A 15892-nucleotide genomic window follows, 5' to 3' on the forward strand; every position below is an offset into this window, starting at 1 on the left:
CCACCCTCTCTCTCCCTCTCTCTCTCTCCTCTCTCTCTCTCTCTCTCTCTCTCTCTCTCTCTCTCTCTCTCTCTCTCTCTCTCTCCCACCCTCTCTCTCTCCTCTCTCTCTCTCTCTCTCTCTCTCTCTCTCTCTCTCTCCCACCCTCTCTCTCTCTCTCTCTCTCTCTGTCTCTGTCTCTGTCTCTGTCTCTCTCTCTCTCTCTCTCTCTCTCTCTCTCTCTCCCACCCTCTCTCTCTCAGCTTCAATAACCTGTAGTGACACCCCATCCCGTGAACGGGACCGTTGTCATCATCTGACACTAATTAGCATAACGCAACGGACATAAATATTCCTATTCATGAAAATCACAAGTGAAATATATTGGAACACAGCTTACCTTTTGTTAATCACCCTGTCATCTCAGATTTTCAAAATATGCTTTACAGCCAACGCTGGACAATCATTTGTGTAAGTTTATCATAGCCTAGCATAGCATTATGCCTTGCTAGCAGCAGGCAAACTTGTCACGGAAATCAGAAAAGCAATTAAATTAAATTGTTTACCTTTGATGAACTTCGGATGTTTTCACTCACGAGACTCCCAGGTAGATAGCCAATGATCCTTTTTCCCCAAAATATTATTTTTGTAGGCGAAATTAGCTCCGTTTGTTCTTCACGTTTGGCTGAGAAATCGCCCGGAAATGGCGGTCACCACAACGCCGAAAAATATTCCAAATTAGCTCCATAATATCGACAGAAACATGGCAAATGTTGTTTAGAATCCATCCTCAAGGTGTTTTTCTAATATCTAATTATCTATTCGATAATATATCCGTCGGGACAATTCGTTTTTCACTAGGACCGATTGGAGTAATGGCTACCTCTGTATTTTACACGAGAATCTCTCTCGGAGCCACCATGTGACCACTTGCGCAATGTGGTAGAACGTTTTTTCTCCAAAAATGAAAATACTGCCCCCTAGTACCAAGAGGTTAAGTGTTCCCTTTATTGTTTTGAGCAGTGTATATATTATTATTAATTATTATTATTTATTATTATTATTATTATTATTTATTATTATTATTATTATTATTATTATTATTTATTTTTGATTATGATGTGATGTGATGTGATTGAATATGATGTGATGTGATTGAATATGATGTGATGTGATTGAATATGATGTGATGTGATGTGATGTGATTGAATATGATGTGATGTGATGTGATGTGATTGAATATGATGTGATGTGATGTGATTGAATATGATGTGATGTGATGTGATGTGATTGAATATGATGTGATGTGATGTGATGTGATTGAATATGATGTGATGTGATTGAATATGATGTGATGTGATGTGATGTGATTGAATATGATGTGATGTGATGTGATTGAATATGATGTGATGTGATGTGATTGAATATGATGTGATGTGATTGAATATGATGTGATGTGATGTGATGTGATTGAATATGATGTGATGTGATGTGATGTGATTGAATATGATGTGATGTGATTGAATATGATGTGATGTGATGTGATGTGATTGAATATGATGTGATGTGATGTGATTGAATATGATGTGATGTGATTGAATATGATGTGATGTGATGTGATGTGATTGAATATGATGTGATGTGATGTGATGTGATTGAATATGATGTGATGTGATTGAATATGATGTGATGTGATGTGATGTGATTGAATATGATGTGATGTGATGTGATTGAATATGATGTGATGTGATGTGATTATGATGTGATTGAATGTGATGTGATGTGATTATGATGTGATTGAATATGATGTGATGTGATGTGATTATGATGTGATTGAATATGATGTGATGTGATGTGATTATGATGTGATTGAATATGATGTGATGTGATGTGATTATGATGTGATTGAATATGATGTGATGTGATGTGATGTGATTGAATATGATGTGATGTGATGTGATTATGATGTGATTGAATATGATGTGATGTGATGTGATTATGATGTGATTGAATGTGATGTGATGTGATGTGATTATGATGTGATTGAATATGATGTGATTGTGATGTGATTGAATATGATGTGATGTGATGTGATTGAATATGATGTGATGTGATTATGATGTGATTGAATATGATGTGATGTGATTATGATGTGATTGAATATGATGTGATGTGATGTGATGTGATTATGATGTGATTGAATATGATGTGATGTGATGTGATTATGATGTGATTGAATGTGATGTGATGTGATTATGATGTGATTGAATATGATGTGATGTGATGTGATTATGATGTGATTGAATATGATGTGATGTGATGTGATTATGATGTGATTGAATATGATGTGATGTGATGTGATTATGATGTGATTGAAATGTGATTGTGCCTCTACTGCCTGTGATTACAGTATGTTGTCCATGTTACTCTGGTATATGAAATGTAGCTGTTTTCTGTAATGTTATCATTTCTAAATAACCTAAAGAAATGGCCTCTCCTCAGGTCCGGCCGTCGTCTTCGGGCCCTCAGTTTGCCACCGCCGCCAACGGAACACCGCCCCAGCAGCCTTTGCAGCAGTCCCCACAGGTCGCCATGGCCTCAGGCTCCCCTCTCCCCAACTGTGTGGCCCGGTCGCCGCAGACGCCCACCCAGGCCCAGACGCAGGCCGGCCCCAGACCAGGGAATGGATTTATGATGAACCCAGGCCAAGGTGTGGGCCAGGCGGGTACAGGATCCAATGGCCCTGGAGTCCCCACTGGAATCCAAGGGCCTGGGCCGGTGACCTCTGAACTGTCGCCTGCTGAGCAACTGAAAGCGATGGCGGCACAGCAGCGCGCTAAGCTAATGCAGCAGCAGAAACAACAGCAGCAACAGCAGCAGGCTAACTGGTCCCCAGCCGGAGCTCCAACCAGCCCCTACGCCTCTGCTCCTTTCAACCAGCAGGACAAGCCCAACAGCCCGATGATGTACCCACCTCAAGCCTTCAACCAGCAGGACAAGCCCAACAGCCCGATGATGTACCCACCTCAAGCCTTCAACCCTGGCCAACAGGGCCCCCTGGTGGCTGGGATGACCTCGAGCAACGGCCCCAAAGCTCCCATGAACAACTACCTCCCTCAGAACCCCCACAACCACATGGGCATGATAAGTCAACAACAACAACAACAGACAAACAACATGGGCGCCCAACAGAACACCCTCTCTAAACAACAACAACAACAACAACAACAACAACTACAACAACAGCAAACGGCAGCCATGTTGTCCTACAGCAACACAAAGCCGCTGAGTCACTTCAGCACGATGGGGGTCGATCACATGGGGCAGAGGATGACCCCGCCCATGGGATCACAGGTCAAGAACCCCATGATGCCCCCATACATGCAGCAGGGAGGGGTGCAGGGGGCGGGGCCGGGCCAGACCCAGGGACCAATCCCGGGCCAGACGGCTCACCTCAGCGAGGAGCAGAAGAGGATGCTGCTGATGAAGCAGAAGGTGCTGAACCAGAGCATGCCCTACAGCGCCATGCAGCCCCACGGACAGGTAGGACGGATGCCATTTTGGATCTGTTGCAGGCTTCGTAATGTGGAATTGGTGAAACTGGAGCAGAAACCCATTTTGGCTCTGGTTTAGTTTGTGTGGCGCTTTTTACTGTGTGTGATTGGTGATTCTGGAGAATGGTTTACAGGTAGGCACTTTGTGTAGAGCTTTTTACTGTGTTGGATTGGAGCACCATTATGGCTCTGGTTGTTTTTCTGGATACACTTTTTACAGTGTGAATAGTGGTGATTACTGTGCAGAACGGGAGCCATATTGTCTTCTGGTTGAGCTTTGTACAATGTGGAATTGGTGAAACTGGTGTCCATTTTGGTTCTGTTTTTTCCCCTGTAATGGTTCATTGTACAGGGTGGATTGTAAAGTCCCATTTGCAATGCTCAGACAAGCATCTCAGACAGCGATGCTCTCAACACAAGGCCTCAACAGTTCTGGTTATTGTTTGGCCTTGAGAGATGAGAGCTAGCTGGTGAAAACACATCTCTCTCTGTCTGTCTCTCTCCTCTGTCTACTGTAACTACTGTAGCTGCGTGTAGATCCAAACAGTAGTTGAGAGAGGAGAGCTAGCTGGTGAAAACACATCTCTCCTGTCTGTCTCTCTCCTCTGTCTACTGTAACTACTGTAACTGCGTGTAGATCCAAACAGTAGTTGAGAGAGGAGAGCTAGCTGGTGAAAACACATCTCTCCTGTCTGTCTCTCTCCTCTGTCTACTGTAACTACTGTAGCTGCGTGTAGATCCAAACAGTAGTTGAGAGAGGAGAGCTAGCTGGTGAAAACACATCTCTCCTGTCTGTCTCTCTCTCCTCTGTCTACTGTAGCTGCGTGTAGATCCAAACAGTAGTTTACATTTTTCAGTCAGGAATCCAGTTTTAAAAATGAGCCCAAGGTGAGACGATCTGTCTCTCTCTCTAACTGACAGTTCGTCATGGAAACATTCTGATTCTAGAACCTTGATGATTTTTTAAACTCCTAGAAGGAGCAGCGTTGGAGGCGGGGCAAGATAAAATGGCGCCGGACGGGCGGTTGCCCCAGTAACAAGCTACAGTAGCACTGGCAATAGGAAAATGGTGAAAGGTATTGATGTCTTCGCACCACAGCAGCCTCTTCTTCTCCCTCTCTCCTCCCTCCTCTTCCTCTCCTCCCTCCCTGATAGTCTATCGGTTGGTCATTTAGGGCGCCGACGCTAGGCTTAACGAATCCGTACTTCATATCCCCATCCGTCACAGTTGAGCTCAGATGGGAGTGCCTCTCCCACTACTAGGATAGCGGCTAGCTGGGGCTATTTGTTTGGCTAACCTAGCCTGGTGGTTAGCGTAGCAGCTGGCTACTCAATAGGGTGTCAATCCATCACAGCTTGATAATGATAAGGCGCTAAAACCAACCTCAGGTATCGAGCTCTGCTGTTGAGCTACCATGTAGTTAGTAGCTAGCGGTTAAGGGTTGGTTAGCTTGCTAAATGCTAATGCTAATACTATGTTGAATGCAAAGTGACTGTGTCTGAGTGGAAGTCTTTGTGTTTGTGTTAGCTAAACGGTGTGTGTGTGTGTGCTTCAGAAGGAGTGTGTGCTTCAGAAGGAGTGTGTGCTTCAGTGTGTTATCGAGAGGAGAAGAGGCGAGCGGCAGTTTAACGTGGCGCTGGCCCTTTAAGAGGAGGGGATAAACCCATTAGCTCATGACCAGTGAATTACTGTCATTAGAGATGGAGGTGTGTGTACACCCTCTGCTTCCTTCTCTCTCTCTCTCTCTCTTTCCCTTTAAACAGACACACTCTCTCTCTCTCTCTCTCTCTCTCTCTCTCTCTCTCTCTCTCTCTCTCTCTCTCTCTCTCTCTCTATCTCTATCTCTATCTCTATCTCTATCTCTATCTCTATCTCTCTCTCTCTCTCTCTCTCTCTCTCTCTCTCTCTCTCTCTCTCTCTCTCTCTCCCTCTCTCTCTGTCTCTCTCTCTCTGTCTCTTTCTCTCTCTCTCTCTCCTCTCTTGTTCATGATATACCTACAGTCACCCACTCCTCCTCTTCCCCCTATGCCAGCAGCACTCAGCACCAATAAAGAAGCTGATTTATTAAGATTGGGGCCTTTGCGGGAGAGAAACTGAGAGAGAGGAGGAGGAGAGAGGGACTGAAACAGAAAGAGACTGAGGGAGAGGAGAGAGGAGAGAGGTACTGAAACATAAAGAGACTGGGGGAGAGGAGAGAGGGACTGAAAACGAAAGAGACTGAGGGAGAGGAGAGAGGGACTGAAACAGAAAGAGACTGAGGGAGAGGAGAGAGGAGAGAGGGACTGAAAACGAAAGAGACTGAGGGAGAGGAGAGAGGGACTGAAACAGAAAGAGACTGAGGGAGAGGAGAGAGGGACTGAAACAGAAAGAGACTGAGGGAGAGGAGAGAGGGACTGAAACAGAAAGAGACTGAGGGAGAGGAGAGAGGGACTGAAACAGAAAGAGACTGAGGGAGAGGAGAGAGGAGAGAGGGACTGAAAACGAAAGAGACTGAGGGAGAGGAGAGAGGGACTGAAACAGAAAGAGACAGAGGGAGAGGAGGGAGGGACTGAAACAGAAAGAGACTGAGGGAGAGGAGGGAGGGACTGAAACAGAAAGAGACTGAGGGAGAGGAGAGAGGGACTGAAACAGAAAGAGACTGAGGGAGAGGAGAGAGGGAGAAACAGAAAGAGACTGAGGGAGAGGAGAGAGGGACTGAAACAGAAAGAGACTGAGGGAGAGGAGAGAGGGACTGAAACAAAAAGAGACTGAGGGAGAGGAGAGAGGGACTGAAACAGAAAGAGACTGAGGGAGAGGAGAGAGGGACTGAAACAGAAAGAGACTGAGGGAGAGGAGAGAGGGACTGAAACAGAAAGAGACTGAGGGAGAGGAGAGAGGGACTGAAACAGAAAGAGACTGAGGGAGAGGAGGGAGGGACTGAAACAGAAAGAGACTGAGGGAGAGGAGAGAGGGACTGAGGGAGAGGAGAGAGGGACTGAAAGAGACAGAGACTGAGGGAGAAAGAGACTGAGGGAGATGAGAGAGGAGAGAGAGACTGAAAGAGAAAGAGACAGAGGGAGAGGAGAGAGGGACTGAAACAGAACGAGACTGAGGGAGAGGAGAGAGGGACTGAGGGAGAGGAGAGAGGGACTGAAAGAGACAGAGACTGAGGGAGAAAGAGACTGAGGGAGAGGAGAGAGAGACTGAAAGAGAAAGAGACTGAGGGAGAGGAGAGAGGGACTGAGGGAGAGGTTTATATTAAGGAAAGCAGGATAATAGGAGATAGAGTGGATGTAGACTGAAGAAGCAAAGAGCAAGAAAGAGAAGGGAACGAAATGGAGAGAGATTTTGTGAGAGAGAAGGAGAGGATGTGAAAGACCGAGGAGAACGAGGCAGGAAAGGGAGGATTGGGAGGGAAACAGAAAGGTGTGTAGACCACCTACCCGTTATTCATATTGCTGTGTGTTTTTAGATATGTTGTCCCACTTGACCCTTGAAATGAAACCGGTCTTTAAAGAGTTCTACGGATCCAGACGGTCTATCAAACAGCACCGGGCTTATCGGACTGACTCACATGGAAAAGAAACATGTTTGTGTGTCGGGGAGGGGTTGATGTTGGCAGTGTTTATCTCCTCCCACGGCCCCCTGGGTAAAGCCGTGTGTATGCTTGTCTTTGATGGTGTGTGTGTGTGTTGCAGGAGGGGTAATATTAGCACTGTCATCTCACAGGTGGCTGGGTTAGAACCCTATCTCTCTCTCTCTGTGTGTGTGTGTGTGTGTGTGTGTGTGTGTGTGTGTGTGTGTGTTGCAGGAGGGGTAATAATACCACTGTTTATCCCCCACAGCGCCACTGTGTATATCCCTGGGTAGACGCTGGTGTGTGTGTTGGCTCACAGGTGGCTGGGTTAGACCCCTTTTTCTCCGTGTGTGTACGATGTGTGTACGGTGTGTGTACAGTGTGTGTGTGTGTTTACGGTGTGTGTACGGTGTGTGTGTGTGTGTACGGTGTGTGTGTGTATGTGTAAGCTAATCCTGTTAGCAGCTGTTTAGAGAGACTTCAGCCTGGCTCTTCAAAAGCTCGTTAGTCAAGCTTTAATTGTCGTCGGCTCCCTCGCTTTGCATATCACCATGACGCTAATTTATGCTCCGTCGGCGGCACGGTTACCGTGGCGGTGGTGCCTGGCTGGCAGGCTGTCGCCGTGGAAGCGGCTAGGTGGGGGTTAGAGAGAGATATGGTGTGTGTGTGTGTGTTTTGGGTTGGGCTGGGTTGAAGCAAGATAAATGTGTGTGGGTGGGTCTCTTAGGCTGTGATCTGAATAATGATTGGTTGAAATGAGATTGACAGGTGTAGAGATCTCTGGAGAGCTGGTGTCATCCAATTAAATGGGAGCGAGGTGTGTGTGCCTCTCTCTCTAGTGAAAGTGGTGTGTGTGTGTGTGTGTGTGTGGGTTTACATGCCTGAGTTGTGTGTTATTTTCGCATTTTTGTTCTTTTACATTTGACGCATGGTAGGTAGGTTCGACGACTTGTGTGTGTGTGTGTGTGTGAACCCCACATTGTGACTGCAGGCGGTACTGCTGCCACTGCTAGTGCTAATAGCCCTGTGAGTCACGGCACACACACACACACACACACACACACACACACACACACACACACACACACACACACACACACACACACACACACTGCAAACAAACAGACACATACACGGTCACTCAAACACCCACAGGCACACACCAGCCCCCCTCCCTGCCCCTCTTCCTCTCTCTCTTTCTCTCTCTGTGGTGAGGTCTATTTCACCCATCAGTCTCTCCTCTCTTCCCTCTTCATCCCTCTCTTTTGTTATCTCCCCCTCCGAGCGCACCTCCTGCTGCCCTCATCCAGAGCTGAAGTTAAACACACACACACACACACACACACACACACCACCTTCACTAGAGAGAGAGGTGTAAAAAAAAAGGCAGACTGAGAGAAAGAGATCACCCCATCGCTCTGCTTCTCTCCCCTCCCCCCTACTCTCGTTATCTACAAGAGCTGGATATTACCTTCTCTTCCTCTCTCCCTCTCTCTCTCTCTCTCCCTCCCTCTCTCTCTCCCTCCCTCTCTCTCTCCCTCCCCTCTCTCTCTCTCCCTCCCTCCCTCTCTCTCTCTCTCCCTCCCTCCCTCTCTCTCTTCCTCTCTCCCTCTCCCTCTCTCTCTCCCTCCCTCTCTCTCTCCCTCCCTCTCTCTCTCTCTCCCTCCCTCTCTCTCTTCCTCTCTCCCCTTCCCACTCCTTATTATCTCCTTCCCCTCTCTCTCTCTCCCTCCCTCCCTCTCTCTCTTCCTCTCTCCCTCTCCCTCTCTCTCTCCCTCCCTCTCTCTCTCCCTCCCTCTCTCTCTCTCTCCCTCCCTCTCTCTCTTCCTCCCTCCCCTTCCCACTCCTTATTATCTCCTTCCCCTCTCCCTCTCTTTCTCTCTCCATCTCCGTTTGCCTCTCTCTGCCCCCCTTCCTCCTTGGTGCTCTCTCTCTTTCTCTCTCTCCCCACACGTGTCAGGGCTTGAGCTGAGCTGCTCTCAGATCCTGTTGAGAGCCTCAGAGGAGAACGAGGGAGGAGGGAGAGGAGGAGGAGGAGGGGGCAGGCAGGGGAAGGCTGTGTTCCGTCATGTTCTCTGCTGCACTGGCTTCCTGCTAACACTGACACCAGACTAACTGTCTCTCTCCTCATTCCTCTCTTCTCCTTTCTTTACCCTTCCTCCTGTTCTCTCTCCTCTCTTCCCTCCATCTCTTTAACCAGTCCTACTCCTCCTGTTCTCTCTCCTCTCTTCCCTCCATCTCTTTAACCAGTCCTACTCCTCCTGTTCTCTCTCCTCTCCTCTCTTCCCTCCATCTCGTTAACCAGTCCTACTCCTCCTGTTCTCTCTCTCTCTCCTCTCTTCCCTCCATCTCGTTAACCAGTCCTACTCCTCCTGTTCTCTCTCCTCTCTTCCCTCCATCTCGTTAACCAGTCCTACTCCTCCTGTTCTCTCTCTCTCCTCTCTCCCCTCCATCTCTTTAACCAGTCCTACTCCTCCTGTTCTCTCTCCTCTCTTCCTTCCATCTCTTTAACCAGTCCTACTCCTCCTGTTCTCTCTCCTCTCTTCCCTCCATCTCTTTAACCAGTCCTACTCCTCCTGTTCTCTCTCTCTCTCCTCTCTCCATCTCTTTAACCAGTCCTACTCCTCCTGTTCTCTCTCCTCTCTTCCCTCCATCTCTTTAACCAGTCCTACTCCTCCTGTTCTCTCTCTCTCTCCTCTCTTCCCTCCATCTCGTTAACCAGTCCTACTCCTCCTGTTCTCTCTCCTCTCTTCCCTCCATCTCTTTAACCAGTCCTACTCCTCCTGTTCTCTCTCTCCTCTCCTCCCTCCATCTCTTTAACCAGTCCTACTCCTCCTGTTCTCTCTCTCCTCTCCTCCCTCCATCTCGTTAACCAGTCCTACTCCTCCTGTTCTCTCTCTCTCTCCTCTCTTCCCTCCATCTCGTTAACCAGTCCTACTCCTCCTGTTCTCTCTCTCTCCTCTCTTCCCTCCATCTCTTTAACCAGTCCTACTCCTCCTGTTCTCTCTCTCTCTCCTCTCTTCCCTCCATCTCTTTAACCAGTCCTACTCCTCCTGTTCTCTCTCTCTCTCCTCTCTTCTCTCCATCTCGTTAACCAGTCCTACTCCTCCTGTTCTCTCTCTCTCTCCTCTCTTCCCTCCATCTCTTTAACCAGTCCTACTCCTCCTGTTCTCTCTCTCCTCTCCTCCCTCCATCTCTTTAACCAGTCCTACTCCTCCTGTTCTCTCTCTCTCCTCTCTTCCCTCCATCTCTTTAACCAGTCCTACTCCTCCTGTTCTCTCTCTCCTCTCCTCCCTCCATCTCTTTAACCAGTCCTACTCCTCCTGTTCTCTCTCTCTCCTCTCTTCCCTCTATCTCTTTAACCAGTCCTACTCCTCCTGTTCTCTCTCTCTCCTCTCTTCCCTCTATCTCTTTAACCAGTCCTACTCCTCCTGTTCTCTCTCTCCTCTCCTCCCTCCATCTCTTTAACCAGTCCTACTCCTCCTGTTCTCTCTCTCTCCTCTCTTCCCTCCATCTCTTTAACCAGTCCTACTCCTCCTGTTCTCTCTCTCTCTCCTCTCTTCCCTCCATCTCTTTAACCAGTCCTACTCCTCCTGTTCTCTCTCTCTCTCCTCTCTTCCCTCCATCTCTTTAACCAGTCCTACTCCTCCTGTTCTCTCTCTCTCTCCTCTCTTCTCTCCATCTCTTTAACCAGTCCTACTCCTCCTGTTCTCTCTCCTCTCTTCCTTCCATCTCGTTAACCAGTCCTACTCCTCCTGTTCTCTCTCTCTCTCCTCTCTTCCCTCCATCTCTTTAACCAGTCCTACTCCTCCTGTTCTCTCTCTCTCTCCTCTCTTCTCTCCATCTCGTTAACCAGTCCTACTCCTCCTGTTCTCTCTCTCTCTCCTCTCTTCCCTCCATCTCTTTAACCAGTCCTACTCCTCCTGTTCTCTCTCTCCTCTCTTCCCTCTATCTCTTTAACCAGTCCTACTCCTCCTGTTCTCTCTCTCTCCTCTCTTCCCTCCATCTCTTTAACCAGTCCTACTCCTCCTGTTCTCTCTCTCTCTCCTCTCTTCACTCCATCTCTTTAACCAGTCCTACTCCTCCTGTTCTCTCTCCTCTCTTCCCTCCATCTCTTTAACCAGTCCTACTCCTCCTGTTCTCTCTCTCTCTCCTCTCTTCCCTCCATCTCTTTAACCAGTCCTACTCCTCCTGTTCTCTCTCTCCTCTCTTCCCTCCATCTCGTTAACCAGTCCTACTCCTCCTGTTCTCTCTCTCTCCTCTCTTCCCTCTATCTCTTTAACCAGTCCTACTCCTCCTGTTCTCTCTCCTCTCTTCCCTCTATCTCTTTAACCAGTCCTACTCCTCCTGTTCTCTCTCTCTCCTCTCTTCCCTCCATCTCGTTAACCAGTTCTACTCCTCCTGTTCTCTCTCTCTCCTCTCTTCCCTCTATCTCTTTAACCAGTCCTACTCCTCCTGTTCTCTCTCCTCTCTTCCCTCTATCTCTTTAACCAGTCCTACTCCTCCTGTTCTCTCTCTCTCTCCTCTCTTCCCTCCATCTCGTTAACCAGTCCTACTCCTCCTGTTCTCTCTCCTCTCTTCCCTCCATCTCTTTAACCAGTCCTACTCCTCCTGTTCTCTCTCCTCTCTTCCCTCCATCTCGTTAACCAGTCCTACTCCTCCTGTTCTCTCTCCTCTCTTCCCTCCATCTCTTTAACCAGTCCTACTCCTCCTGTTCTCTCTCTCTCCTCTCTTCCCTCCATCTCTTTAACCAGTCCTACTCCTCCTGTTCTCTCTCTCTCCTCTCTTCCCTCTATCTCTTTAACCAGTCCTACTCCTCCTGTTCTCTCTCCTCTCTTCCCTCTATCTCTTTAACCAGTCCTACTCCTCCTGTTCTCTCTCTCTCTCCTCTCTTCCCTCCATCTCGTTAACCAGTCCTACTCCTCCTGTTCTCTCTCTCTCTCCTCTCTTCCCTCCATCTCGTTAACCAGTCCTACTCCTCCTGTTCTCTCTCTCTCTCCTCTCTTCCTTCCATCTCTTTAACCAGTCCTACTCCTCCTGTTCTCTCTCCTCTCTTCCCTCCATCTCGTTAACCAGTCCTACTCCTCCTGTTCTCTCTCTCTCCTCTCTTCCCTCCATCTCTTTAACCAGTCCTACTCCTCCTGTTCTCTCTCTCTCCTCTCTCCATCTCTTTAACCAGTCCTACTCCTCCTGTTCTCTCTCCTCTCTTCCTTCCATCTCTTTAACCAGTCCTACTCCTCCTGTTCTCTCTCTCTCCTCTCTTCTCTCCATCTCGTTAACCAGTCCTACTCCTCCTGTTCTCTCTCTCCTCTCTTCCCTCCATCTCTTTAACCAGTCCTACTCCTCCTGTTCTCTCTCTCCTCTCTTCCCTCCATCTCGTTAACCAGTCCTACTCCTCCTGTTCTCTCTCTCTCTCTCCTCTCTTCCCTCCATCTCTTTAACCAGTCCTACTCCTCCTGTTCTCTCTCCTCTCTTCCCTCCATCTCGTTAACCAGTCCTACTCCTCCTGTTCTCTCTCCTCTCTTCTCTCCATCTCGTTAACCAGTCCTACTCCTCCTGTTCTCTCTCTCTCTCCTCTCTTCCCTCCATCTCTTTAACCAGTCCTACTCCTCCTGTTCTCTCTCCTCTCTTCCCTCCATCTCGTTAACCAGTCCTACTCCTCCTGTTCTCTCTCCTCTCTTCCCTCCATCTCTTTAACCAGTCCTACTCCTCCTGTTCTCTCTCTCTCTCCTCTCTTCCCTCCATCTCTTTAACCAGTCCTACTCCTCCTGTTCTCTCTCTCTCTCCTCTCTTCCCTCTATCTCTTTAACCAGTCCTACTCCTCCTGTTCTCTCTCTCTCTCCTCTCTTCCTTCCATCTCTTTAACCAGTCCTACTCCTCCTGTTCTCTCTCCTCTCTTCCCTCCATCTCGTTAACCAGTCCTACTCCTCCTGTTCTCTCTCTCTCTCCTCTCTTCCCTCCATCTCTTTAACCAGTCCTACTCCTCCTGTTCTCTCTCTCTCCTCTCTCCATCTCTTTAACCAGTCCTACTCCTCCTGTTCTCTCTCCTCTCTTCCCTCCATCTCGTTAACCAGTCCTACTCCTCCTGTTCTCTCTCTCCTCTCTTCCCTCCATCTCGTTAACCAGTCCTACTCCTCCTGTTCTCTCTCCTCTCTTCCCTCCATCTCGTTAACCAGTCCTACTCCTCCTGTTCTCTCTCTCTCCTCTCTTCTCTCCATCTCGTTAACCAGTCCTACTCCTCCTGTTCTCTCTCCTCTCTTCCCTCCATCTCGTTAACCAGTCCTACTCCTCCTGTTCTCTCTCCTCTCTTCCCTCCATCTCGTTAACCAGTCCTACTCCTCCTGTTCTCTCTCTCTCTCCTCTCTTCCTTCCATCTCTTTAACCAGTCCTACTCCTCCTGTTCTCTCTCCTCTCTTCCCTCCATCTCTTTAACCAGTCCTACTCCTCCTGTTCTCTCTCCTCTCTTCCCTCCATCTCGTTAACCAGTCCTACTCCTCCTGTTCTCTCTCTCCTCTCTTCCCTCCATCTCGTTAACCAGTCCTACTCCTCCTGTTCTCTCTCTCTCCTCTCTTCCCTCCATCTCTTTAACCAGTCCTACTCCTCCTGTTCTCTCTCTCTCCTCTCTTCTCTCCATCTCGTTAACCAGTCCTACTCCTCCTGTTCTCTCTCTCTCCTCTCTTCCCTCTATCTCTTTAACCAGTCCTACTCCTCCTGTTCTCTCTCCTCTCTTCCTTCCATCTCTTTAACCAGTCCTACTCCTCCTGTTCTCTCTCTCTCCTCTCTTCTCTCCATCTCGTTAACCAGTCCTACTCCTCCTGTTCTCTCTCTCTCTCCTCTCTTCTCTCCATCTCGTTAACCAGTCCTACTCCTCCTGTTCTCTCTCTCTCCTCTCTTCTCTCCATCTCGTTAACCAGTCCTACTCCTCCTGTTCTCTCTCTCTCTCCTCTCTTCCCTCCATCTCTTTAACCAGTCCTACTCCTCCTGTTCTCTCTCCTCTCTTCTCTCCATCTCGTTAACCAGTCCTACTCCTCCTGTTCTCTCTCTCTCTCCTCTCTTCCCTCCATCTCTTTAACCAGTCCTACTCCTCCTGTTCTCTCTCCTCTCTTCCCTCCATCTCGTTAACCAGTCCTACTCCTCCTGTTCTCTCTCCTCTCTTCCCTCCATCTCGTTAACCAGTCCTACTCCTCCTGTTCTCTCTCTCTCTCCTCTCTTCCCTCCATCTCTTTAACCAGTCCTACTCCTCCTGTTCTCTCTCCTCTCTTCCCTCCATCTCGTTAACCAGTCCTACTCCTCCTGTTCTCTCTCCTCTCTTCCCTCCATCTCGTTAACCAGTCCTACTCCTCCTGTTCTCTCTCTCTCCTCTCTTCCCTCCATCTCTTTAACCAGTCCTACTCCCCTGTGCTTAGTATTAGTTCTACTCCACTAAACCTGATCAATACAAGATCAACACACACCAACAAATCCAACTGCATCAGCAGAGAACAGTGGGAGGGAAAGTGATTGCTGGGCTCCCCCCCCCCCTTCAACTCCCCCGTTAAATGTGTTTGGTTTGCTCCGGCGGTGCCAGAGAAAACACACTGAGACAAACCATCTTCACACACCTCGGGGGGTGTTAATGGAGGGTCGATACTCAGCTCAACAAAAGGCTGTTATTATATATTATTATGGAGGCAGTTGTTATATAGTAGTAGGAGGCTGTTATTATATAGTAGTAGGAGGCTGTTATTATATAGTAGTGGGAGGCTGTTATTATATAGTAGTAGGAGGCTGTTATTATATAGTAGTGGGAGGCTGTTATTATATAGTAGTAGGAGGCTGTTATTATATAGTAGTGGGAGGCTGTTATTATATAGTAGTAGGAGGCTGTTATTATATAGTAGTGGGAGGCTGTTATTATATAGTAGTAGGGAGGCTGTTATTATATAGTAGTGGGAGGCTGTTATTATATAGTAGTAGGAGGCTGTTATTATATAGTAGTAGGAGGCTGTTATTATATAGTAGTAGGAGGCTGTTATTATATAGTAGTGGGAGGCTGTTATTATATAGTAGTGGGAGGCTGTTATTATATAGTAGTGGGAGGCTGTTATTATATAGTAGTGGGAGGCTGTTATTATATAGTAGTAGGAGGCTGTTATTATATAGTAGTAGGGAGGCTGTTATTATATAGTAGTGGGAGGCTGTTATTATATAGTAGTGGGAGGCTGTTATTATATAGTAGTGGGAGGCTGTTATTATATAGTAGTAGGAGGCTGTTATTATATAGTAGTGGGAGGCTGTTATTATATAGTAGTAGGAGGCTGTTATTATATAGTAGTGGGAGGCTGTTATTATATAGTAGTAGGAGGCTGTTATTATATAGTAGTGGGAGGCTGTTATTATATAGTAGTAGGGAGGCTGTTATTATATAGTAGTGGGAGGCTGTTATTATATAGTAGTAGGAGGCTGTTATTATATAGTAGTAGGAGGCTGTTATTATATAGTAGTAGGAGGCTGTTATTATATAGTAATGGGAGGCTGTTATTATATAGTAGTGGGAGGCTGTTATTATATAGTAGTGGGAGGCTGTTATTATATAGTAGTGGGAGGCTGTTATTATATAGTAGTAGGAGGCTGTTATTATATAGTAGTAGGGAGGCTGTTATTATATAGTAGTGGGAGGCTGTTATTATATATTATTAGGGAGGCTGTTATTATATAGTAGTGGGAGGCTGTTATTATATAGTAGTGGGATGCTGTTATTATGTATTATTAGGGAGGCTGTTATTATATAGTAGTGGGAGGCTGTTATTATATAGTGGTAGG

General features: G+C 47.4%; 1 protein-coding gene across 2 annotated transcripts in view; it reads left to right on the forward strand.

The window, feature by feature from the left end:
* Window positions 1-15892, forward strand: part of LOC139394421 (mastermind-like protein 3) — a 227354-nt gene that overhangs the window by 101442 nt on the left and 110020 nt on the right. For both annotated transcript variants that reach the window (XM_071142484.1, XM_071142485.1), the window contains exon 3: window positions 2482-3522. In XM_071142484.1, the coding sequence (XP_070998585.1) occupies window positions 2482-3522 (1041 nt within the window). The remainder of the gene's footprint in view (window positions 1-2481; window positions 3523-15892) is intronic.

This window comes from Oncorhynchus clarkii, unplaced genomic scaffold (genome assembly GCF_045791955.1).
Source record: "Oncorhynchus clarkii lewisi isolate Uvic-CL-2024 unplaced genomic scaffold, UVic_Ocla_1.0 unplaced_contig_2517_pilon_pilon, whole genome shotgun sequence".
Taxonomy (NCBI): domain Eukaryota; kingdom Metazoa; phylum Chordata; class Actinopteri; order Salmoniformes; family Salmonidae; genus Oncorhynchus; species Oncorhynchus clarkii.